Source organism: Copadichromis virginalis, linkage group LG8, assembly GCF_057382275.1.
Source record: "Copadichromis virginalis isolate Kocher_CV1m ecotype Utaka linkage group LG8, C_Virginalis_male_GT1.1, whole genome shotgun sequence".
Classification (NCBI taxonomy): Eukaryota; Metazoa; Chordata; class Actinopteri; order Cichliformes; family Cichlidae; genus Copadichromis; species Copadichromis virginalis.
The window spans coordinates 14,643,670-14,670,419 of NC_140625.1; the positions used below are offsets into that span (position 1 = coordinate 14,643,670).

At 40.6% G+C, this 26,750-nt stretch overlaps 2 protein-coding genes and 1 long non-coding RNA gene across 5 annotated transcripts in view; 2 read left to right on the forward strand and 1 right to left on the reverse strand.

The window, feature by feature from the left end:
* ankfn1b (ankyrin repeat and fibronectin type III domain containing 1b) overlaps positions 1-4,604 on the reverse strand; it is a 161,103-nt gene extending 156,499 nt beyond the window's left edge. The window contains exon 1 of one of the 2 annotated variants that reach the window (XM_085466044.1): positions 4,544-4,604. The gene's annotated coding sequence lies outside the window, so the exon portion shown is untranslated. Of the gene's footprint in view, positions 1-4,043; positions 4,116-4,543 lie in introns of those variants that run through there. The other variant, XM_085466045.1, reaches the window with a different exon arrangement.
* LOC146702964 (uncharacterized) lies at positions 4,344-5,332 on the forward strand. The gene is made up of 3 exons (XR_014921935.1): positions 4,344-4,520; positions 5,039-5,127; positions 5,209-5,332. It is a non-coding gene; the product is annotated as an uncharacterized LOC146702964 (long non-coding RNA).
* An 8,341-nt stretch (positions 5,333-13,673) lies between these two features.
* Positions 13,674-26,750, forward strand: part of capn15 (calpain 15) — a 43,772-nt gene continuing 30,695 nt past the window's right edge. The window contains exon 1 of one of the 2 annotated variants that reach the window (XM_085466049.1): positions 13,674-14,034. Coding sequence is in view for 1 of the 2 variants with exons in the window: in XM_085466048.1 (XP_085322174.1) it covers positions 18,153-18,331 (179 nt within the window). In the remaining variant the exon portion in view is untranslated. Of the gene's footprint in view, positions 14,035-17,323; positions 18,332-26,750 lie in introns of those variants that run through there. The other variant, XM_085466048.1, reaches the window with a different exon arrangement.

Sequence of the window (26,750 nt, forward strand, 5' to 3'; positions counted from 1 at the left end):
ACTTTTTCCTTTGGGAAGGTACCATCTGTGCAGTCTGCAATTTTGTTGAAGAAAGATGTTGAATCTATTTAATATTTCTTGAAAAATAATTGATTTCTGTGCATTTTTTTTTTCACACTGCATCAAATTAAGGTTGATTACGTCGATTAAGCATCATGAGGTGGCGCGTGAGGGGTGGTTCCCTATTTTTTATTTATTTATTTTTGTTGTTGCTGGGAGTTGGAACCCTATTAGTTAGGTTGCTTAATATTTACGCTAAGTACTCTTTAAAATACCAGAATAGGGAGGATGGTGTAGGTTTAAGTTTATTAGATTGATCAGTATTGCTGAACTATGAAATATTTTTTTTGTATACAGGTATAACAGAATAGCTTTAGTGTAGTTGTTGTTTTAAACTTGAGTATGAACTTGCAGACTTGCAAAATGCAGCAAGATATTTTAAAAAACAGTTTTGTTGATTAAAAAACACTATATCGGATTCATATCGGTATCGGCAGATATCCAAATTTATGATATCGGTATCGGTATCGGACATAAAAAAGTGGTATCGTGCCATCTCTAATTTTTACTTTATATTACATGTAGTTAAACCTATGGGTTCATTTATAGAAGGAAAACAATAAAGTTGTTATTAGTTAACCTTCAGTTAAAGTTAGTAGTGTTAAATGGCAACAACTAAAAAACAATAAAGCAAGCATAACACTGGATGACATGATAAATAGAGATGCCCTTGTTGACCAGCCAGGGACCAGAATCAACTGATTGCCAGTGTTATCGGCCTTGACCAGTGACTGAAAGATCAGCTAGCAAGCCTGTGCACGACAAGCACAGGAACACAGGCAGACAGTCCTCAGTGTGAGTCCTCACTCAACACAGATTCTCAAATGTTTTTTGAATGTTTAGAACAGCAACCCAAATCAAACACTTAAATTACCTTCACACAGCAGAAAACAAACAACAAACAGCAAAACAGAAACTAACAAAGGCAGAGTAGCTAAAGCTAAAGCTATCAAGAGCTCAGAGCCAGCTACAAGCTAGCAGCCTCAATATAAGCAAAGAGTCAAAGAAGTTGCAAGGAAAATTCTGGAGATTCGTGAAACAAAGAAAAGGGTCCGTGTCCTGTTATCTGGTGAAGCTATAAACATACAGGAAAATATGTCAGGCAAAACTTGTAAACTAGCACATAATGACAAAACAAGCAAATCTGGTCTCAGTTTCAGAACTGCGAAACCCAGACCATAGGTCTTAAGATTAAGCCCAATCTGAATATGCTTGAGAGTTTAGTTTTTAGTTTTTAGTCGACTTTTGAAAGTCTTTAGTGGAAAAAGATCCCCATAGCCCTTTTAGGGACATTTAAAGAAGCAAAAATGTTTTTATAATTAATCCTATACTATTGCCAATATTACTATACTAGGGCAGACACGCTCATGTTTGCCAGTGAAGAGTCAAGCTGTAGTATTTGAGCCAAATGCAATCATGATAATTTGGGACTTCCAGCATATAAAGGATTTTAGTACAGCAGTGGATCTATTAGAAGTATAGGTGACCTTTCCAAAGGTTATTAAAAGAAAATAAGTGTTTAAGATTAGCTAAAAGCATTACAAGAAAAAAAATGAATCAAATCACAAAGGCTGAGATTTACAATATGGTACCAAGGAAGGTTTTTTCTAAATAAGTAACTGTTACTCAACAATTAAATTACTAAAACAGTTGCTCTTTCATTTCCTGTGATTGACTAATCAAGTTACTGCTGCAGGTCTACAGTGACAGTTATTCTTTTCTTTTTCTTCACACATACACAGCTCAACTTGAATCAGTACAATGCGCATGAATCTAATCAATAGCTTTCATGTAAATGTCAGGCAATTATGCAGAGCTGCAGCACCTGGATAAACTGCATATGGGTGCTAACACCTCTTTCGCCCCGAGCCTGCATGTTAATTAAGCTGAACATCTGGCGAGAGGAAAAACACACTGTCGGATTGAACCGACGGGATGCTGCCTTGATCCAAAGTGCTGAATGTTTTGGAAGGTGAACTTCAGTTACATTTTTGATGTGCTTATTTCCCTGTGCCAAGATCTACTGCAGTCCAAAAAAATAAAATAAAAATACAGGGATTAGGAGCCAATCTTTTGCTGATGGTAGGAAATCTCTGGCTAAGAAAAGACAGCGGATGCTGAAATGTGCTGTAAGGTCAAGTTCCTACTTTTAACTGAATACATCATACTGATATCACAGAGGAGGGCATTGGGATTACATGACATGCAATGAAGTTATTAGTTTGTTTTTATTTTTACGTCTGATGTGGCAAACCGTACTAAACTGAGACTAATGTGCCCTGGAATGGACTGATTGTGATAAAGAAACAAAAATAAATGGAGACTTCCACCGAGCATAAATGCCCTTGTGCTCTTTGTTTGGGGAACCAGTCGATTGAGTTTTTGTGTCCCAGCATGGCAGAGTTTGGTCAACAGACAGACAACCAGACAAAGCAATTTATACCAGCTGTTCACAGATAAAAAGAACAACAATACATCAAACAGCAAGAACAAAAGACGACTCCACAACAGAGCAAAGTGTTATTGACTCACTGGTATCTCGGCTTTATTATCGCTCTCTAGTTCTGCCAGCACTAGCTAGATTTTGATAATCCTACTGTATGATGATAAAAGATTAAAGCAACATTTAAAAACGGCATGTTTTATTTCTCTTTTCACATATTTGTAAGGTATACACCTTTCCTTTCCTTCCACCTAGTCATGCATACTTGATCCATGCTGTACGGTAAGCAGGAGCAGTAGCCAGCCGCTGCCTGCCTGTCCCATCAAACATGCATAAGAAACAGATGTATCTTTGATGTAGGTTTGTTCATGTTGCCCCCGTGTGCATGAGTGTGTGAATGAGTGTGTGTGCTTGTATGTTTAGTGTCTCTTTTTTTTCTTCTTTTTTTTTAAATGTGCTTCCAGGCCCTACGGGCACAAGCTAGGCTGAGGAGATGCGGCTGCATGCCCCGACACACAAGCAGAGACGGAAGGTTGCCACAGATCCAAGGGAGGATAAATGATCGATGCAGCCATGCATTATCTTTGAAAGCATGATTCCTATTGAGGAAAGGAAGTATGCAACTGTAATAGCTCCTGTTATTAAAACTACACCATTATGCATTCATTCCAGGTTTTGTTCAGCCTGCTTCAGATTAGCACAAGTGGTGCTCTACTGTACTATATTTTAAAGGCTTAACCATGAATATGTTTGCCTTTTGCACTGACAGTCAAGGAAGCTTTGAGAATAGGCACCAATAAATTCATACCTTCATATATCCATAAAGAGAGAACTATTGTGGAATATAATTATTATTTTAAAGGTATATTTAGGGATCCTAGTACTCACAGCTTGGACTGTATTCAGAGGTTACTAATGTTAGAGTATTTCGCTGGCACTGCACTTAATGACAAGCATGGCACCGGTTCACGAGACACTCATCTTTAAGCACCTGGAATAGTGAAAACTTCCCTTGCACAAGACTGTAAACAAGCATAACCATGAGTCATCTGAGCGAAAAGCTTTCCTATCCTGCGTGTTGCCAGCTTCATTCCAGCCAGTAGGTCCCAATTTGCTCCGTCTGGTGTGTCTGCTGTATGACTGAACTGTAGTTACCCTCCACCCACCTTCAAAAACCCCCACCCGTAAGTTGATGACCACCTAATGTTACCCAGTCCTCAGTTTCCTACCATCTACACACAAATGCAAACATACCGTAGTGTAACACATGTATTTATTTTGTCATTCACACAGCTACTACTTCCATTCTCTCTCTCTCTCTCTCTCTCTCTCACACACTCACACACACACACACACACACACACACACACACACATCTTTTTCCTTTTCCCCTAAGACAATTGTGTGTTGCTAACTCTCTATTGTAGAAGCCAGTCATTTCCACATGTGTGCTGACCATAAAGCAGCAAAGGGCCGACTAAAAGCATCCTTTTCCTGACTGGCAGGGTCACAATCTGCCTCATATAAACACAGGACACACCTTAGCCCAACAGATTCCACATATCCTTCTGACCTCGTTACCTCCCCCGAAGTGCTCCTCTTTCCACTGACACAGGATACTAATAAATAAATGTTGACAAAGCCGCTTTTTTTTTTTTGGTTTTGTTTTGTTTGTTTGTTTGTTTTTTATATCTTTCTCGTTGACGGGTAAAAGACAAAAAAAGAACACTCTTTGGGGTTTTTTAATTTAAAAAAAAAGTTTAAAAGCAAAGCTAAGCCGGGGTCCTTTTGTGTCTCTCAACGTGCCTCGCGCAGGGTTTCCCTAGCATTGTCATGACAACTGTGTGTACGCACCGACACTGGCCTTTGAAAACAATACACCCACAAAAAGTTGACTGAAGTGGGCCAGCTAAGATTTTTTTAAATGAAAAAAATCGTCCAGAAAACAGAGTGAAGCAGAGATATTAAGCGGAAAGGAAATGAATAGCGAACAAGTGCACAAGTGGGGACAAAAAGTGTAAGATGCAGTCATTTCCATACCTTCTTGTCGAAGAAGTATTTGTTTCCTTTTCAACTATTCCCGGGTGCCGTTCTTGTTAGCTAGAGTCAAGCGACTACTTAGCTTTTGTCACTGTGTTCTAAACAATTAGTTTGTGACACCGGTAATGTGTAGCGAGCCGTAGCAGCACGAGAAACAACTCCACCAAGCTGTAACTTTTCTCCGCCCCGGACTGCCTGCTTCTGTCTATCGGGGGGGATGCTTCGCTCCGCCTAGCTCAACCCTGAAGATAAATCACTGTGATCCACCGGATTTCAACTTTGTGTCTCCTTGCTGGTGGCAACATGTCTCTCCCCCCCGTAAAATTACACAGTATGCTATTTATAATTAGCGAGTTTCTTTAATCCCATTATATTTACCGCTTTTTTAGTGCAAAATCGAAGCCACTATTTGTGCCCCGTCTCCAGGCCAGAGTCAATTGTGATGATTGATTTCGGACAGGACAATTATATTAATAAGAGTTTAATGGGTTTTAGACTTTGCCCCGCTTCTTCATTAGCGAATCGGCTTAATCCTTTGAACTTTCCTTGTTCAAACAACCCGAGTGACACAGACATTAAAAGAGGTAATCCAGACTCACTCAACTGAATGCTTCACATGCTACCCTTTACTCCAAAGACATTTACATCTCTCCCCTGTTTTAAAGGGACAGCAGACTAAGATGGAGTGGAAGGGCCACAGCAACACTGGCACAGTGTGGTGATAAGAGGACGCTGAAGAGAATGCAGAAAACTGAAGCTTGTCAGATTGAAAAAAGCACATTAACTTGAGAGTTGGCTGGATTTGTAAAAAATAAAATAGCTGGCAATGGACAGATGCAAGATATACACGGTTACACCCAGTATCAACAACAAAGAGGATGTATGTTGTATCATAAGACACAGTGATAAAGTTATTTCACTAACTCATCAACACAAGACATTTTGTAAAGGGTAAACCCAGCCATGCTAGGGTTTAGCGTACTGAATCAAAACTAGCTATGTGTTTTGTTTGTTTTTAATTTAAATGCCCACAATTGTACGGAAGTAACAATCATGTTGTATATTATGTGTAATATATTTACACAAATGTTTGAAGTGCACTCACCAGCTTTTGTGTGTATTATCATGATGTTATTGAAAAGGATGAGATTATGTTTAATTAAGTGTCCTCACACAGACACACACATGCACACACACCTGCTCTTGTCTCCTTCCTGTCTCTCATCTCCTTCTCTGCTCCCCCAGAAGACTGAGCGAACTAGTGAGCCCTTCCTTTCACTGAATCAAAAAAATAATGCCGTACATAACAGTTTGACCGGCATGAACTAGTAGTTCTTTTTTAAAGTGATTCTCAAAGACCTTTTAGCCAAGAACTTGGTATATCTTGGTATAGTCAATTGAAGAAACTGGACAAGTGGAGGATAAAAGAAGAGGTCTCTGCCTTAAAAACAAAAACAAAAACAAAAAAACAAAAACAAAAAAAAAACAGCAGCAGCAAAAACCTGACACAGGACCTGAGACACCCATCTGACCCTTTAGCTGACCCATCTCCTGTTCACTGAAACACACACACACACACACACACCTCTTCTTGTCTTATTCTTCTCCCACAAACACATTTTCTCCTCTGCTTTCTACCCTTTCTGTGTGGAGTTTTCCTGTACTTGTGTGGGTTTTCTCCACATACTCCAGCTTCCTGCCATGGTTACTGGGCGATTCTAAATTGGCTGTAGGTGTGACTGTGAGTGTGCATCAATAAAGACTAGGGTCAAAATTATAAGAAAGAAAGTCATCAGAGTCCCTCCTGAGACCAGCTTTATGGAGGTAAAGTTGTAGATCAGCAATAATAGGAGTCTGATGACAAGATATGGTATGCAAAGTTGTCAAATATCACAAAGTACATAATTACACTGTAGGTAGCTACTTACAAATTTATATTTTTGTCTTTAATTTTAAAAGAACATTAAGTTTTGGAGCCAACATGGTTCATACTGTTAACCACTAGATAGCATCAGCGTGCCACTAGCTGGCACTGATACTAATACCATAAATAGGACTATACAAAATCTTACAGTGTTCAAATTACTTTAGCAAAGGTTGAAGGCTAGGTGTGCAGTGCATTCTTAAACACAATTCACTCCCAAGTAATAACAATAATCTCAAGAACTGAAGCAATCAACAAAGAAAATATTTACCCCATAGAATTCTACAGGACTGGAAATCTTTTTACAACCATATCTCCCCATCCGGTGGCCTTGCAGCAGAATGCAAGTTTTTAGACTATTGGCTTAATTTAATCAACCAGGAAGCTAGCTAGCATCCATGTTTGATAGTGTTTATGACTTGGATGTAATATTTTACATGAGAGTGGATGGAGCAAGTGTGCGTGCACCTAGCTGCAGGGAGCAGACTTTATCACTATTCATTACTTTATTGTCTCCTAATCACAATCTTTTATTTATTTTGGGATGATTTATTTGACCTCAAACATACCTTGATGGTAGTTTTTGTTGGTTGTTAATTACTTTTGCATTAATTTTAATATTTTAACCTAAACACTGCTGAAGTAGCTGAATACGTTTGTTTTTTTTTAAAGTCATATTTAAAAAAGAAACCCTCTGCACCATATTTCCTGCCTTTTAATCCAGGATTTTGCAGAATAACATTCTCGTCTGGCAAACATCAAATCCTGCAAAGCTTCTGTGTCTCACTGTCGTTTGATATGAATGCCTTTATCATATACGGGGGAAACACATGCAGCTGACTGATAAATTAAGAGAAAGCCCTTAATAACTGAAGATTCTTCCAGACAATATATGATGGATGAATTTATCGTACAAAAAATGAAAAGCATCTTTTTCACCTCCAAAGGAGACTTCTTTGAAGTAACACATCAAGGCTCTCCATTAGTAACATTAGAACACAAATGTAGAAAGCACTTTTTTGTGGGCTCCAATTTTCTATGTGGCCTCAACTGTATTTTTAAGGCTACTGCCATTTTAATTTGGGGGGTAAGGGAAGGGGGGACAATCAAGCTTGGTTAACAAGATCTGTCAGCAGACTGTGCAGGTTCAGTGTACAGGCACAGATACTTGCTAATTAGCTCAACTATTAGAAAAACTAGAATTTCAGTATATAAAACAGACTTCTTGAACAATCTGTTACCAAAATGAACTGCACAGCAAGTCAACTAATTTATCAATATTTCTTACCAGAGCTCCAATTCATTTATATAGCACATTAGAATATGTCTAGGACTGTCTAGCAGCCAATACATGAAACACCTGACTGTTAGCGTTTACGTCTCTAATAATGCAGGAGATCAATATCCGACCAATATCCTTTCTTTAAAAAAAAAAAATCAGGCTGTAAATATGTTCATTTCTGCCATAAAAATTAACACGAGTCTGTGTCGACTGACTTGCTTTTTGAACCAGCCTTATTTGAAGTATTGCAATCTCTTTAGTTCCCTTCATTTGTTTGCTTCAAAGTTTCAGTTTAGTGGGAACATGTTTTGTAAGAATGGTCTCTGCCACATTAGGCTTCCTGACTTGTAAGTCTAAGTCAAGCAACAGTAAATTGTTCTAATGTTCATAATGACCCATCACCAATATAATGTTTTTGAAACAATTATAATGCCATATAATATATACTTATTTAAAATAAGAGTAAATCTGATTTTTTATTGTAGAAGCCATGGCGTCAGGGTCAAGGGTTCTTCACTGTCAATTGACATTGTCATCTTTCACCAGGTTGTTATCAGCCTCCCCTCCGTAATCATCATGTTTTTAATCACAGTTTTTATATGTAGGCAATGCGTCGTTGCCAGGAACAGCAAGCTGGGTGAGGTTATGGAAGGACACAGTTATAAGTGACTTTAGTCTTAGTTAGCAAAGTGTGACAGCAGAAAACACAAGCTGTCACACTTTGCTGGGCACTGAAACAGAAGCTGGCATATAAAAGGGCCTAGTGATGCCATATAATGCATCATTAGTATTATTATATATGCTACAGCTTTCTCTAACTCAAGGTTTTAAAATGTATTGAATATTTCTATATAGAGCAATTATAGAACATTTTTATTACAGTCAATTTACAGTATGCTCAGGCTGAACATAAACAACAAAGGCAGTCTCATTTCATGTACTTTAGGTTTTGTAATTCCTTTGGCAAAATTATTGGCTGTTTTATATGTTTTATGGTTAGGTGAAAAAGAAAGCTTATACAAGACTCTGTATTCCTGTGAAAAACTTTGTACAGGCCATGGTTCAGTAGCTTGTAGGTCTACCTGTAGCAGCAAAAACTGAAGTAATCATTTTCTGTATGACTATTAGTCTCTTGCATCATTGTGGAGGAATTTTGGGTCTCTCTTCTTTACAACATTGCTTCAGTTCATTGAGGTTTGCGGGCAGTTGTATATGCACTGCTCTTTTAAGGTCCCATCACAGCATTTCAATGGAGATTGAATAGAATTATTTTCTCTTTCAGCTATTCTGTTGTAGATTTGCTGCTGTGCTTGACATCATTGTCCTGTTGGATTATCCAGTTTCAGCTAAGTTTTAGCTGTCGGGACAGACAGCCTCACATTGTACTCTAGAATCATTTGGGATACAGAGGGTTCATGGTTGACTCAGTGACTGTGAGGTGGTTAGGTGCTGTTGCTGAAAAACAAACCCAAGTCATCAACCTTCCTCCTTGTGTTTGACAGTTCGTATGAGGCGTTCGTGCAGATATGCTGTGCTTGTTTTTTTTTTTTTTTTAACCATTTGGTATTAATCATTGTATTAACACACACCTGAATGCTTCAGACCAATATACTACCAAATGCTGCTGCTTATAGAGGTGCTCAAACTTGTTGATGATCAGTTAATCAAGTGCATTTGATTAGCAGCACCTGGCTGCTACTTACCCGCTTAATTCCTATGGAAGCAGAAAGGATGTACTTAGTTTTTAATAGTTTTTCATTCAGTAACACCTGTTGAAATTATTAGATCTTTTTTTCACATTGCTTACATCTGCATCTGTGATCAAGGACAACTTGGGGATGTCTTTTTATGGTGATGGGAAGAATATTTACCTCTAATTAAACTTTTACCATGTGTGACTCAGAGTTAGAGTTTACAATACACTGATACTTCCTGTTGTCCAGTTTCTATGTTCAGGTAGTTTCAACTTCTCATTATCTTAGATGTTTAGCCATCATGAACATGTTACCTCACATTCTGCGATGTCTACTGGCTACATAGTTTCTACATGAACTACATGTGGGCTACATAGAAATCATAGCTGAAGGTTGTTTTTAAGGGTGATCCCACTTACTCCGGATCTGCAGCGCAGGAACTCCTCTAAATTTCTGTCTGTTTAGAACCACAGTACACTTACACAAAATTTGTCTTGAAGAAATGCATAATATAATCATCACCAAGAGTGATTTCTGTCCTTACAAGCCTAATACCAAGCTGTCAGGATCTGGTAATGGGTTCACTGTAATGGGGTCAGCCCCATACACAAGAAACTGTGATGCACTGTGTATTCTGACACCTTTCTGTTTGAACCAGCATGAACTTTTTTAGCAGTTTGAGGTACAGTAGGTTGTCTCTGCGATTCAACCACATGGGGCAGCCTTTTAACTCCCCAATGCATCAATAAGCCTTGATCGCCCATGACCATGCAGAGTATACAATTCCAACAAGCTTCAAAGTCAATAATTGGCATGACCGCCTTTATTATTCAACACAGTCTGAATTCCCTTAGGCAGGCTATCTTGTATCTTCTTTAAGTAGTCCTCATGAATAATTCTCCAGGCATCTTAAAGGACATTTCAAAGCTCTGCTTCTTGTTCTAATACAGGGGTGTTAAACTTATTTACCACTTTATCACGTGGAGAAATGGCTTACTTAAGATAAAAATTAGCTGTATGTGGCCCACAATATAAAATGAGTTTGGTATCCCTGATTTAGTCCTCACTAGGCCATAAAACTCAATGAACAAGTGGAAACAAGCTGGAATGAAAAACAACGCATGACAAATCTGTCACAGCATGATGAGGAGATACAAGGTTTAACTTTTGCAGGATGCTGATGAATGGATGAATCTCAGGCGTGCAGGATAATTGGACATCGAGGTTAGAACTCATCAGTGAGAACTGATATTGTTAAAGAAAGAGAGAGACACAGCAACAAAGAAATCACAGGAAACAATGTGAGGAAGATCCCCCCCAAAAACTGTAGAGACACAGTTTTACCAGATGTTCTCTGCTGTTGTCTGGATTCTGAAATGGGAGAAATAATAATATTGAGCAGAAACAATGAGAGGACAGGACATCAGAGATTGATGTTGTGTGTGTGAACCATGTTTGTATGTTTTTAGGTTTTAAGTTGTTTTTGTTGGTTTCATTAAAGTGATTTGAGACCATCAAAATGAAACATTCTGTTAAAGCCCAACTCTCATTTTATTCTGATGTGTACATTATATGTTGATGACTCTATTCTTTAATGGGGAAAATCCATCAACCATATCAACCAAAGTAACTTCATCACTGATATCATTTCTAGAGGCTGATGAAAGGTTGGAAATGCTGCACCATCCTTATGATTTCCCAAAAAGGTGTCCTTCTTTCCCGCGGTGCTACGCCCTGAAAGTACACTTATAGTTTTAGCAAATTACAAGAGGATCATTATTATTATTTAACAGTTGGAAGGTGGATATGGTGAATGATGGATGATGATGGAGAGAAAGATCAGTGAGCGTTGATTTAAGAGAGGTGGAGGAAGAGATGGAGAAGTGGAACAGAATGGAATGGAGGCCAGGTGGAGAAAGGAGGGATGTGGAAGCGACTGTTGTCCAGCCTGCTGAACCCCCAGCAGCCTCGTGCGCACTCTTGTCAGCAGAATGTTTCCTGTTTCTGGTCACCCAGGACCAGGAGCCTTTTTTCTTTTTCTCCGGCTCTTTCTCCCATTTTATTTTTTTCTTCTTTTTCCTTTCTTTGCTTTTTTTCTTGGCCTCCTCCTCGTCGCCTGATGTTCCACGAGTTCTGTTTTTGTTCCACAGTTTATTATTTTAAACTACATTATTTATTTTATTCTTCGGCTAAAACACTGCACAATTTTGCAGCTGTTCTGTCTTGTCCTTTTGAGTTTCTCTGTTTTTTTATATTTTGCCTCTCATTGTATGTTTTGAGTATTTCAGAATTTCTGGCCTCCACTTCTTTGTGCTTTTTTACCAGTTTTTCGTAATCTTGCACTTGTTTTATTTTCTCCTGCTGCATTTCTGTTCTGCAGCTGTTGGTTCTTCATCTCAAATGCTTTACATTTCTGCTGCAGTTCTTGTTTTTCTTCTATTTGTTTGCTTTGCTGAAATTGCTTGTAGTCATGTGTATCATGATCATGATGTATCATGTATTGTGTGTGCATCTTTCAACTTCGCTTCCAGCTCTGCCACTTCCAGATGCATCTTTCCCTCCATTATTTGGTATATGTGCTCCAGCTGTTTATGTTTTTCTTCCAGCTGTGCATGCTGACTTTTTATGCTGTCCATCTCTTGTAGCTGCATAAAGATTATTCTTCTCTTCCAGATCTTTGTATTTGTGCTCCAATTCTTGCATCTCTTCCAGATGTTTTTTATTCTGAAATTACTTCTGTTCTTTTCGAACACAACTTGGATGTGTGCATTGTTAAGGTTTTACCATATCCACGTTCTCATGCTTCAATATATGGTTTTCCTCTTCTAGCTGTTTGTTTTTTTCCTCAAGTAGCTTACATTTCCCCCCCATGTTTTTCTAAAATCTGCAAAGGTATCTGCATGAAAGAAATTTCTTACAGAGGTTTTACAGAGGTTACAGAGGTTTTATTAGAGACATAGGTAATTGTCTTGCAATTTGACATAATTTGTAAAAGTTAAAAAATTTCTTTAGTATTGAAAAGCAGAAATTAGGCTTTCTTGTCAGAGGTCATTTTTGGGGAAAACACGAAAAGAAAACCACCGACCGACAACATTGTACACAACAGTAGACTGGTGTGTAGTATGCAAGTGAATAGTGCAGAAAATAGAGATTTTTGATGGAAAACTGGTCTCAAAGCACATTGAGAAATAGAGCTGTGCAGGACGTGCGATTCTATTGTGGTGGAAACAAGACAGAGTAGGAGATTCATTACAATCTTTTTCAGATGTGAAGCATAGTTTTGGTGTTCTTTTGCTGTTGATTCAATGAATTGTGTGATGCAACCTGCCCTTTCAGGATCTATGAGAGGTCCTTTTTCTGCTCCCGACATGTCTGTGTAGGTGTCATCGGATGAACAAGAGGATCAGTTGATGTTTCTGTGGATACCACTCGTCTATATTTAAATAACAAAACTGGAGGGGAAACCCATTAAACCAGATATTGTCCCTCTCCCCTCTGATAGGCACTGGTGCTTTACAAACTCGAACATTAGACAACCAACCAACCACGTTCCTTGTTGACAGAAGATGGCGCTAAACATGTTTTTAAAACGTTAACTTTAAACACGTATTTCTTAAATCCAGCTTCACAGACAGTGTGACATGTATGTCAATTTTTGAGAGCAGGGCTCAGTGATGTAAAGTAGCCTTTATATGTGTAGCATTTTATGTCCCTTTAATAATTAAGATGAAATTATTTCGCATACGTTTGACAACTCTGGTCTAATAGTCCTGAAGAGATACTGAAGAGATAATCAGTGTTACTCACTCATTTGGCAGTGGTCAGAATGCTATGCCTGTAAAGCTGAAGATCATATCTTTTGCATTGCAATATTAGCCTCCCTGGCCTGGGTGGCTTCTACCGACGGTCCGAAACAATAATTTCAGATGTGGTTCATACCATTGACCACTGGATGGCGATATAGTGCCGCTAGCTGGTTTCGAGACTAATAAGATTAAAATGTACCATTTATCATAAGAAGGACCTTTGTACAGTATAAGCTAGAAAAAATGAAAGAAAAACACGAAATCTTAAAGGTTCTGCGTAAACTCGCTTTAGCGAGTCATTAAATATATCTTTATTACATATTTGCATTAGGCGACGGTGACCGTACCCGGATATCCTTGTTGAAAGATCCGCGTTAATCACGGGAAATGGAGTTTTCCATTTTGGCATTCTCCTTTTCTTCTTACGTAATTTTACTTGCGGTTAGCTTTAGATAACAGCCCTTGGTACGTATTTAGCGTACGACTTGATCGCTGTTTGCTCTTTAGAATTCCCCCCTCCTTCCTCTCCGAGCTGTTTGAGGTAAACCGACGCGGTCGCATCAGTATCGATAATACACGACGGAGTGGAAATAAGCGCACATACGCGTGTTTGACACAGATATGTTAGGTATGAGTCGACGGCAGAGAGCTGGGAGCTGACTAACGACCGGGAAGCTCGGCGAGTGAAGAACAAAACCGGGGGAGAACTTACCGTTTCCATGGCTGTGAAAAGTTAACGTACAGACGACTGAAAACGGGAATAATTCCTCTTCAGCCGAAACGAGGTAAGAACAACCGGTGCCTGAGAGTACTTCACCAAGTGGGGTAATGTCAGGGAGGGTCGGTAATGTCGGCCAAATTTGAGAATAAGAGTGTCTTTGTGTGTAAGGTTCCCCCCGGCAGTAGCAGCAGGCGGCTGTGTCCTCGTCTCAATGGGATTGTTCAGAGTTTTCGTCTGGCTGCTTTAGTGACAGAGCTGGCAGGCTTACACTTTGGACACAAATAGATTGATTATGTGAGAGAGCCCCGTGTATTTAACAGTCGGAGTTTATTCACCTCACCTCACAAGGAGAGACATTAAGTCCCCATAACAGCGCTGACATTTGTTCTTTAACCCTGCCTGCTTGGGGCAGCAGGGTTAGGGGAGGGAGATAAGGCAGGAACCAGACATACTGCAGCCTGGGGTACACATTAACTTGCTCGTGGGCACTCCAGCTGGTTGGACAATATTACGAATGTGTGTGTGTGTCTTGAGGCCTGGACTGTGGCAATAGTCTGAAGTTTTGTCGTTAGAGTGTCAATAAAAGGTGTTTTGTTTTTATACCTGGAATGATCATGAAGGGTTAATTATTCCTGCTGTGCTTTGTTCACTGGTGGGAGTAAATATAGTGTCAGCCCGAACACGCTGGGTTGTGTAGAAATGACAGTTTACAATGTACTGTGAAAATCAGCTCACATCCCACCTCCTTTCCCCTTTTTTTTCCCAGTGGGTCCCTGGAGATTAGAAATGAAACCTAATCTCTCTCACCCCTGTCTCTGTCTCTCGCTCTCTGGCACTAACTGTGTCAGCTGTTGGTGCTGACTTGCAGTGGAACAGGTGGTGCTTGGACAGGTGCACCCATAACAAAGGGTTGCAGTCCCTTGACTCCTTCCTCTCTTACCCCTTCTCTCTCTCTTTCTCCCTCTCCCTCTCTTTTTTGCCAGATCTGCACTCTTTAGTAACCCATCTATCTATTACAGTACTACAGTGATGATGATTTCTCCTGTCTCAGTCAGTGTGACTCAGTGAGCTTAAGTGAAACCACTCCAGTGTTGTTGTGTAAGCAGCGTTTCATTTTTGGAAATGGAATTGTATTACTAATACAGTAAGCTCCCTGTTTACGTCTTTCCGCGAGAAGCAGTTGGTCTTGAGCAACACCCTCCGGTGTCGAGCTTGGACTTGAGTCTACATCAGCAGCTGCATTACATACTGTAGGCTTGCTTGTTCACTGGAATTGTAATTGGAACATTTCCAGACAAACCAGTTTATGTCTTTACACATTCCACTGAGGAGTCATGAAGATTACACCCTTGCAGTTACAAAAAGCTGAGGTCCAGACAGATAATTGGCCATGCAGTCAGTCTCTCCACGATCTGTAGCTCAGGTAGACTTAACTTTATTAAAGAAGAAAATGGAGAAAAAGCAAAAAAAAAAAAAAAAAGATGTGGTTTGAGCCTGTTAATGTTCTGGCCACTCCTGTGTTTTCATGTGTGTATTTTGCTGGTGAACACTGAGTTCAAAGATAGAGGAAGGGATCAGGAATGAGGGCAGCAAAGTTACATGAAGTGGAAGAGAGCAGTGGGGGAAGTTTGAAGGCTTATCTCAGTAATGTGCAGGGACAGTTGAGCAGTGATGAGTGTTGCAGTCACCGCTGTCTTCTGCTTTAACCCTTCAGTGCTCTGCCTGCAAGTGACCAAAGGAGAAATCTGTCTCCGGAAACCAACAGAAAAACACATAACATTTAGGCTAGACAGCTGTAACAGTGTGTATTGTTCTTATTCTCGTGCTCTCCTACGGCTGGCATGCCTCATCTTGCCCCTGTGCTGCCGTACACACTCATTACTAACGTCGCTCCTATTCACAATAATGAGCGAGACCTCTAAAGCTTGGACTCTACTGGGGTTTATTTAAATCTCTTGAACGCAGCCTTCCAGCTTTGCTCTGCTCGCCAGGGCCAGTGCGCCTGCGCTCTACCGACACTCCAGTAATCCGCTGGAGGAGATTGCATCCTCGTCCACTGCGCTCAGGCTATCAGTGAGGGAGACTTAAAACATGGAAAAATACATAACGGGAGCATGGGAGGCTGGGAACGCGTAGCGGGACCCAGATGTAGAAGCATTATGGGGAGGAGCGGCTTTTACACTGCGAACAAGCTCACATCCAAGGCGATAACGGGACCGGGGCGAGGATGTCTCCTGATGTAAGGCAGCGAGGCTCAGCGACTAACATCCCAAACGCTGGAAATATGAGATGAGCGCACGCAGGAGTGGAGCCGGCGGAAGATGGTGAAATTTGCGACCGAGTGCTCCTTCTTCTTCTTTCTCCTGCCTGGACGAACGAAACATCTTCGGGTATTCACGCTTCTCCCAAAGCCTGCGGATCGCTTCCTGCTTCATGCACATTACTCTCCATGGCCCTGTGTACCGCTGTGGAAACTGATCACCTTTTTTCTTTCTTTTTCAAATGAGTAACGCTTTGCAGTTATGCTAACAGGACTTAGTTGAAAGCTCACATACGCGTGTGTTTTTAGTGTGACGTTCACCGAACCCGTAAAGCCAAACTACGGATCCGATCCCATGCGAGCGACCCGTGGGCACAGCGATCAGCTAATACTTGATGCCTATCAAAGCTCAAGCAGACCAGGGAGCACCGGGGTGTTTACAAACTGTCGATACTCCTAAAATCACCCATGCAAATGTAGTTAGTCTCTGACGCCGTGGCTGTGGGGATACTCCTTTCCCTGTGTCGCTTCGCATGCATAGACCTGCTATGACAAACTGGCAACCCCGCATAAATCCGAGCGCAAGATGATGAACTGAAGTGGCCTGCCTAGGCTGTGGGATCAGACAGAAATTAAGCTGTGACTCTCAGACAGAAGAATCTAGGATCATCTCCAGTCCTTGTGCTGGCACAGCACCGCAGCATGACACGGAGCATTGCTCTCGGGTGTTTACTTGGATATTGCTCAAAAGTTGAAACTGAGTTGTAAACATGTTCGTGCTGTGGCCGGTGTTGCTTTGAGATTTAATTCACGTGAAGTGCAGGGATTCTGCACATTTCCGAATTGATCTGTGTGAAATGGCCCTTCCTCACGCTTTCAAACATTATGTTTTCTCCTGTGAGAGAAATGCAGCTGGGCTGTTTTACTGGTAAACCTCCACAGCAGCTGTTAGTCAGACTGAATGTCTGAAAGGGGACACTTGGCTATTTGCATACTTGTAGTGTTGCCAACACTGCTCCCACGAAATGCGATGCATTGATTTCCTTCTTGCAAATAACTTTTGTGTGACTCCCCCCCCCCCCCCCCCCCCCCCTGCCCCTTCTACAACATCATCTGTGCCACTACTAATCTGCAACATTATCAGCTAACTTCATGGACAGTGGGGTCATCTTGGTGTCCTTTTGCGAGTTTATCTTAAACGTAACACTTTTTGGAGGTGTCTGGTTTTGTTGCTGCAAAGTTTTAAGACAGTGAACACTTTTACGTGCACACGTTTTCCTTTTCCTTTTTTTTGAGACATTTTTCCGAGCATGTGTGAAAGGAAGAGGAAGCAGCACAAGACTTTTGCTGCACAGGCTGGGGAGATGTGTGAGAATGAACACGCAAGGAATTATGAGTGGCACTATGGAAGACTTGGTGCAGAGTGTTACAAGCTTAAAGTCTACAAAAGGGAGAATTACAAGGCTTTGCTGTGAGAAAATTTTATTTTCTCCTCTGTGACGCCAGCTGTTCCATTGGAATCGCCGCTTCTTGCCTCAATTTACTGTTTGAATTGAGAACTTCCACCCTGTTGTGGATACTTGGCCACCTGCAAGTTAAACTCATTTGAGTACCCTTCTTCTTCTTTTTTCTATTTGCCATCCTGTTGCTGTTTTTTTTCTTTTCTTTTTTTGTTATAAATACTTTCTTTCCCAGAGGGATCCTTGGTGTTATTTGAAGGAGGAAATTCTTCATATTCGTAGCTGAAAATTGCCAACGGGAAGCAAAGACCACATGATAAGGGTTGTTTGTGTTCTTCTGAAGGCTTCCTGTGTGCCCAACTGGGTGCAACAGTGGATCCCTTGTCATATTTGGTGCTTTAGGGAAATACAAAGAAAGAAAACCCCCAAAACAGAAGAAACTAACTTCTTATCTCCGTGGTGATGGGGAGTTCAGCCTCGTCTCTCACTGCAGAGACCGAGTCGGACCATGGCTTTCGAAGTACCCCCTACCCTTCGTCACCCCCTGTGGGCTGGCTCAGGAACAGCCACAGCAGCCCCGTGTGGGGTACCACCTTCATCACACGGCAGCAGCAGCAGCCGTTGCCTCATCGAGAGCGCAGGTAAGGGGCAGCGCTGTCTAACCAATCAAGCACTTCTCTCACATTGAGCACACTCGGGTCGGGTCGGGGGCAGTTAATGGCAGCCTTAAAGAGGTATTTAATTTTTGCAATTGAGTGATGCTGCTCATTTGCGTTGTTGGCTTAAGAAATGTGCTGCGCTCTCTTTTATAGTCTTACAGAAACGCTTACTGAGGATTCGCTAACCCCTCAGCTATGGATCAAATCCACTGTCTCATCAAAGCTTATCTAATCAAAGCCTGCATTTTGATGTTTTTCTATGATGCACCCAAAATCTGACTAAGCCGGATTTGTCAAACAAAATCCCACCTCCTCCTAGCTCGGCTGTACAGTATGTGCTGCAAATGAGGCAGGGCAGAGGGGACTGAATGGGCAGATGGAATGACCTAGGCTCAGTGAAACCAATGCAATGAAACCCTGCCAAAGGATTAATTAAAATATGAATTTAGTGTGATCATGGATATCTATTTGTTGACCCACAAAATAACCCTTTCTGTGTTTTAGAGGCTCCTCAGTTTGCCCGTCAAACATAGCTGTGAGTTTTCAGAGTAAAACACAGATTTTTCAGAGTTTTGGGTTGAGAAAGGTTTATGTGTAGCTGAACAAACTCCTTTGTGGAAGAGACAACGCTATTCCTTTTTGTATGAATAAGATAGATTCACTCAGTGCATCTGCAAGAAAGGCTGCATTAATCCATTGTTCTGGTGTGTGCCTTCTGAATCTCTGATTCGCTGTCAGAACAGCGGCACACAGGAGTTTGTGAGAAGCTTTGAATGTGCCGCACATCTGGCAGTTTTGACTGACTTTCTTCCAAAGCCTGATCTTCCCAACCGCCCTCACAGAAACCTATTTAGAAGTGTTTCCAGTTTTCCTCCTGCCTTTTTTTCCCTCTTTTTTTAAATTTTTTTTTTTTTTTTTTAGGTCATGTCTCCCGGAACAAGAACAGGCAGTTGATATCGACCGTCTGCAGTGTATTGAAGTTGTTGCTGAGTCACTCAGGGCATCATGGTCTGGTTGTTAGTTATTGATTTTCAGAGAGGCCGATCACATTTCCCCACAGTGGATGTCATTATTTATTCAGCAATCAGTCTCCAGTTGGGCTTTCATCTTTCTTGATTCCTGCCCACTGCTGTCGATGCTTTGCTTGCAGTTGCTCCACGTTTAACAGTTAAGTCTGTCAAGGCTTCCTTGTCTTATTGTTTCAAGGTTCTCTTGGGGTTTTTTTGTTTGTTTTGTTTTATTTAACCATGAAGCAGAAGTCTGGAGATGTAGGCTCTCTTTTGTGAGTGTTGTAGGCCAAGATAAGGAACCAGGCGTGTTTTTTCAATGCCCAGGCTCGAGCATGGCTCCGTAAATATTGCTGAATTCATGATTAAAACTTAAATCTGGCTCGTACTGTCAGTGTAGTTTGACATCATACAGTTTATTTGCTTTTCATTCAGCAGAATCTTTTGTTTGTGCATCTCTGTAGCAACAAGACTGTGCCTTCAGCACCAATCAGACTACACTCTCAGTCAGTCGAGTGCATGCAGTCCGTTTCTGTCTGCTGCTGGAAGGCATGGAGGGACACACACACACACACACACACACACACACACACACACACACACACACACACACACACACGCAGACAATAGATGTTTTAGAAAGACATTGCCGTACCACTTGAACGTGCTCTCTCATCTACCCCACTCACCCTCTCTCTCATGTTCACTCAGTCTTTTGTCCATGTACACACCACTGTGTGAGCCTAACAACGTTAGGCAAGCTTTGCTGAGCTGTGACAGAGCATGAAATATAGAAACAACAGTACACCATGAGCCCAGCTAAACTTCAGCAATTCTCTTACGCTTTATTCTCTAATATATTGCCCTATAAACCATTTTCTCTCCCTCCTTTTTCTTTCTTTTTTCCCTCTACCTTGGAGACTGCATGAACAGACTTGTCCTTGAGTAATTTCAGTTTGTTTGCGTCCAGCAGTAAACCCCATTGACTTTGGGAAGTGTTTTTGTGTGCCTTGATTCAGCACCTCAGCTGTGAAGGTTCACTCATGATAACAGCCCACTTATCACACAGAGATGTGCAACATAAGTGCACTTGTGCACACTCCCAAAATGGGACATTTAATAGCATTGCTGGCTTCATTAATCCTTTAAAGCAGTGGCGTTCTGTCGTTCAGACGTTAATGTGGCTCACAGCTCAAATTCAGTGAGGGTGACAGAACTAGCCACAGTAGCCACATGATGTTATAAACTGTTTGAGATCTGATGGCGCGTCAAGTGACACTTACTGCATTAGGTACACATGCATCTTAACATGGCAGCTGTAAATTGGTAGCTAATTTGATAATTGAAGAGGGTATAGGAAACAGATCTATTGATAGTCTTTGGGACTAATATACTAATCATTAAATGTGAGGAAAAAAATGTCAGACTAAGTGACTTGGATGAAAGTAAGAAAACAAGCCAGAAGACAGAAACATTTTAGCACACTTTTAGCAATGTGGTTAAGTGTTGTCTCTGCATTTGGATTTAGAGTCTCTTAATCACATTCTTCGATAATCAGATTGTTTTTAAATGCGGCTTGAATGTGAAATGTGGCGTTCAGCCCAGTGCATGAAATTGTACACTGATCAGTCTGCTGAGTGTGTCTAACATTAGCTGTGCCAGCACCCGCAGCCTTCTTTCCATGCAGGTTGATATCCATGCACCTCTGCAGAATAAGCTCAACTGTCTGACGTGAAATACACAAAATTACTCTGTTTAAGGGCTGTCTACACGGGAGGACAAGAGAAGTTAAACTCTTCTCAAACTTTAGGCTACTCATTGTAATTTGTATAGTATTTTTTCTCTCTCTTGTTTTCTTTTCTAAATGTACTTGTATATTGTTCACATGTTGAAATAAATTACCAATCAATCAATCAAGCAGCTACCAATGAGAGTGAAGGAAACTATTGACTGACACACGATTGGGTTGTAAATATGTGTGTACACATTCTTACCCAGGCATCACAGCCTGAAGCATCCACCATATGTGTACGTGACCTTAGATCCCAATCTATGAGGTTATGACTGTTGTCCAGTGTGTAACTGTGTACAACTCTCTTCCTTCTAAGCGCACATGGAAGGATTCTAAGGCTTTCTGATGCTGGAGGTATTAAAAAAAAAAAAAAGGAAAAAAAGAAAATAGGCTTTTGTAAACAGCTGGAATTAACACATTTTTCCAGCTCCTCTTATTTTTTTGGCAAACCGGACATTTACATCTTTACTCTGGTCTATAACCTACTCGTTACTGCAGTAAAAATGCTTGAGTAAGTAAGCTAGTATTTTCACATCTGTAATGGATCTGAGATTTCAGAGTAAAGTAAATGAAGGAAAAACTGAACATATATGAGAAGAGTTTAATGACTTTTGGAGAGGGGTTTTGTGTGTGCCTCCGGCAGCTTAATGGGGCACAAACTGTGTCTTTTGTGCTCTCTGTGCTGTTTATGTACAAGTGTGGTGCCGAACTTAAGAAAAAAGAAAAAGATTTTTGGGTAAAGCGTCAGCTTTGAGACTTCCTGTTATTTGTTGCGAGAGATTCATGTGGCAGTGTGAAAAAGACTGAGAAAAGGTGTCTCACGCCAAAAGTGTGAAAGTTTACATGCCTGTGTTTCAGTTTATTTATTTATTTTTGAATTTCTTACGTTGTTACTTTTCAGGTCATTCTCCAAAGCGATTTAGCGAGCCAGCAAACTCACAAATATACAGGAGAGAAATGCACACTCTGTTAATGTGACTGCTTGTCTTCAGATAAGATGAATGTTATAAAGGAAGCCAGTGTTATGCAACTTTGGAATCTCAGTCATGACGCTATTGTAATTACGGCAGCGCAGTTAAGTTTTATCACAGTGCTTATAGTGTGAAGTCACAAATGTGACTGCTTCATTGCATTTCAGCCGCATACTCCTAGCATCCTACGTTACACGTCGCATTACGGGGGCCCTAAGGTCGGTGTCTGCTCTCTGCAGAGTTGCTCCCAGTCTCTGCTGTCCCAGCATGATGGATGACGGCGTTTATTGCGACCGCGTTCCACTGGCTGTGCTCTCTTTAATTGGATTAAAACAGGTCCACTTGGGCTCAACAAGCATGGTCGCTGGCCGCGTTTATGTCTGAATTATTTCAGCCTGTTCTCTCCCTTGCCGTTGCCTCATCTGATGGAGACAGGGCCGCGTCAGGACAGTCCCCAACCAGAATAGACTTGGCATGGAAGCGTTGTCTCACAGCGTGGCTTTCTGTGGAAAACAGTGCAGGGATGCAGCAGGGGAAAAGAAGGAGGAGGAAAAAAAACAAAAACGCCCGTTGGCTCTGCAAATGACATGATTCCAGATTTCCCCACTCTTGTTGCCATGGAAATGTGTAGCATATGTTCAGTAACCTAATTCCACTGGGCCCAAGATAAGACGGCACATAATAACCTGTCTGTCTCGCACAGAACGAAAACTCTGCTGCTGCTGAATTACACCTATGGAGAAAGGGTATAATTCACGTTAATGTTAATGGTTTCACGTAGAAACTAGTGCTTTCCCGTGGCAGGTGGTTTTTGCTGGTCTGCCTTCCCGGGTTAGATTTGTGTCGCAGTAACAGGGGTGGAACTGTTTTAGAAGTTGCCCCCGGGCTCAAGGCACAGCTGCGTCAGCAGTGTCCTCGGCCCCTTCAGATTTGGGTGCCCCCAGGAACTTCAGATTAGCTCTGTGCCCCTGCCATCTCTTTCCCTTCTTCCTCTCTGATTCTGGAGCTTCCTGCTAGCTTCCTGCTTGCGCTCGCTTTGCTCCATTACTGATGTCTGTTGCAACCCAGTCAGACAGTTTCCTCTGTTTAAAGATTCAAATGTCTGAAGCTGTCTCCACCGCTGACAGATTCACCCATCAAAAAACGAGCGCTGGTCGTGAAATATTCACCGAGGGCACAGCGAGAGGTCAGAAGCCGCTGTTATTGTTTCATTCCTTTTCTCCATTTTTTCCTTTCTCACTGGTATTTGCAGAAGTGATTGGTAGTTCTTAAATCAGTGTGATAATACATATATGGTTTGAGTCCTTCATCATAAGTAGTGTGAACTAAAAAGTGAGAATACAAATGTTGAAACTGATCAGAAATTCACACACTGATTTACTCTGTTTAGAAGCAAAGGTTATATTGTGTAAAGCTTCCAATAATATTTAGGTTTCATAACAAGGGAATGTGTGTTTAATTTTTAAAGTTGCTCTCAGTGTATAGTTTCTCCCGTACTTTCTGGCTGCCTAAGGGCAATTTCTCAAAAGAGCTCGTCTGGTATGAGTCTTTGTACCACTGTCAACATCTTAAAATTGCCCATCTTAATGTTCTATCTCAAGAAGTCTTGGAAAGACTTAATTAAAACTTTCTGAATTATATTTCTATTGTCCCGTGTGATTAAGGCTTTGCTGTCTCCAATCCTTTGTATCACGTCACCAAGTTTCTTTTTAACTGCTGGTGCTCTAGATTACTGCAAACAAGTATCACTTAATGGCTTATCTCTGCAAAAAAACCCATAAGGGTTGATGTGAGTGAGTCATATTCATCACAGAATTACCTGTCATGTAGGAAAAAAAACAGGTTCCTGTTAATCGGTGACCCTGACTCATCAGTTTCTTCAGAAAACAGAAAGAACTTCCACGTAACAGAAATGTATCTTTATTTTTTTTTAAGGAGGAACACGTACTCTAGTCTTGTAAGTGAGAAAAGTACTTTAATAAAGTCAAAAAGTTCCTGTCTGTGAGACTGTTACAGGCAGGCTGCATTCATTACTGATGGGGGTTAAAATAAATTCTCGGTTTTCTCGAGTGTGGCAGAGATGGTGTAAAAGTGCTGATCTAATCCCCGTCACAGCACACAGGGTGTGTTCAGAAGCAGCAGAATGTTTCAGCTTTCATTATCCATTTTTACAGCTCGTCTGATCCAAGGACATATTGGTGTCTGATAGGTCTCTCTTTTTTTCTCTCCAATAAAAAGCTCTGTGCTGTCGAAGAAGAGTTGCCACTCCTACTGCCTGCCAGTACTGTTTGCATGTAAGAGGTAAAAAAAAATAATATAAAAAGTACAAATAGGAATGCCAGGGCTCTGAAACCCTGCTGACAGTTATGAAAATCACCCCCATTTTCTCTTCTACTTTAAAAACATCTATCTGTTCATCTTCAAGTGCACAGCAACCAAGACTTTTTTTCTAACATTATATAAGTTTTAAGTTTCTATATTTCCACTTCTCTCCCTGCGCTCACTCAAAAAAAAAAAAAAAAACCCATCTGAATATTTACCACCAGAGAAGCCTCACTTTGAGTGTGTTTGTGTGGGAGCTACATCTGGAGCCTGTCTTGCAGTTCAAAACAGTCACGCTCTCCTGAGACATCCAGGCTTACATGGCCTATTAAAGTCATTCCTGATAAACTTGCGTTGTAATAAAACTGGTTTCCAAGAAAGTAAAACAACTGTGGAGATTGTTTACATTCGACGGACCTTATCATAGGAGTTTAATCCTGTGGGAAAATAAGCTTTGGCAATTTAAAAAAGTATAACACACCGGACTGCACTGTAGCCTTAATTATTTGCATTATTGATCATTTATTAGGTTTAACAGACCTCATGTTAGTGCAAGGAAGCCCTGATATTGAACTATCGATGGAGACATTTATATTGAGTTATTGATTGATGCTTTTACTTTGAATTACACTGTAAAATGAGAGAAATTGACTTTAACCCTGTAAAGCCTGAACCATGAAAAAATTACCAGGAAATTCAAGTTTGTTGTTTTTGCTTTCTTTTTTTATAAATTGAGTGTTTAAAAATAATTATAAAAAGAAATTAAATTAAAAAATTTTATATAGATTTTAGTTTGTATCATATTTTACATCCAGTATTTTTTGGCAATTTATTATCCAAAAAATTATAGTGCAATTAATTTGGGTTTTTGGAGGGAATAAAAATCAAACATGATGTAGTTTTTGAGACTTCCATCAGAAATGACACAATTTGGTGTTACAGGGTTTAAAGTATTGTGACATAGTATACAAAAAACAGTCCAGAATGTCCCAAAAGGTTGATTCTGTTCATCTGGACATAGTGTTTTCAGCGGTGAGCTCCTCACTGCCCCATTGTTCATTCAGTGGGCTAGTTTCAGTCATTGTGCAAATGTATTGTTTATAGGGTTAGGAAAACCTGCAGTCAGCTGAGACTGAAGAAGTCACTTGGATGAATTGTTTCTCCCACTGAAAACACTTGGTCTAAATGAACAGAACCAACCTTTTGGGATTTACTTACCTGGATGATTAAGCATGAATTATTGGGGTTTAATAACAATGCAAATAGTCAGTTGCAGCATATTCTCAAAGTATGAAATTAAAAACTCAACTACGTTTACTAGAAACTGTCGATGGACACACCCATGTTGTCCTGCGCTGTAGGAGGAAGAGCTTCCAACAGCACTGAAGGAGCAGGTTTCACTGGCTGACTGGCCAGGTCGCACCTTCTACTACTGTGTGGCTCACTGAGCCAGGGTTTTCCCATCATAGCCTTGGAGGTTTGGTGGATGATTACTTGGGGCAAAAGGGTGTGTTTTGTGTGCAGCGCAGGCATCAAAAGCTGAAACTGAAAGTTTTTTTTGTTGTTTTTAAACATATTTGTGAGTAATGGCACACAGTAAATTACAATAACAAACACTTGAAGTATTTGGAAAGTCTGGTTGTTCTTGATTCCATCATTGCTTGGATGTTTTCATGTTTTTCTTTTTGTCGGGATTCTCGGCTTACGTCTTTGGCCAGCTTTCACCACAGGAAGTAAAGTCTGAAAAGAGCTCAGTTACACTAACATGTTTAGTGCAGTGATCTAACAGGTAACTTAAAAATAATGCAGAATTCTTGTGGCCCTTAATACACTATAAATGCCTTTTTACTAAAGCACACTGTTAAAGAACACTTTTTTGCAAGTTTGAAAAATCTGTACTTTGAGGATCCTGACTGAAATATCAGATTTTCAAAACTGATTCTGATATTTTAAAATATCAGAATTTCAATCCCAGAAACAAATTTGTCATGTCAAGTTATTTATTTACTTGTTTAGCCTCAGACCCTACTCAGCTGGCATGTTGCCAACTGTGATGTTGCAGAGTGCCCCCTGGTGGATAAGCTATGCATCGTCAACACTCGTAATATTTTTGAAGGGTGTTTTTTCAGTCTCTTCTTTTATTTCTTAATTTTCATTTATTGGCCGTTTATAAATGCCAATACCAGTGGATCAGCAAATGGCTAATATCCTCACTGATATGGGTCATGCGGTGCTACTTTGCATGCACAGAGCTAGAGCTGTCACTACAAAGTTAGTCTTCCCAGGAATACTATATTCCAGAGTAAACA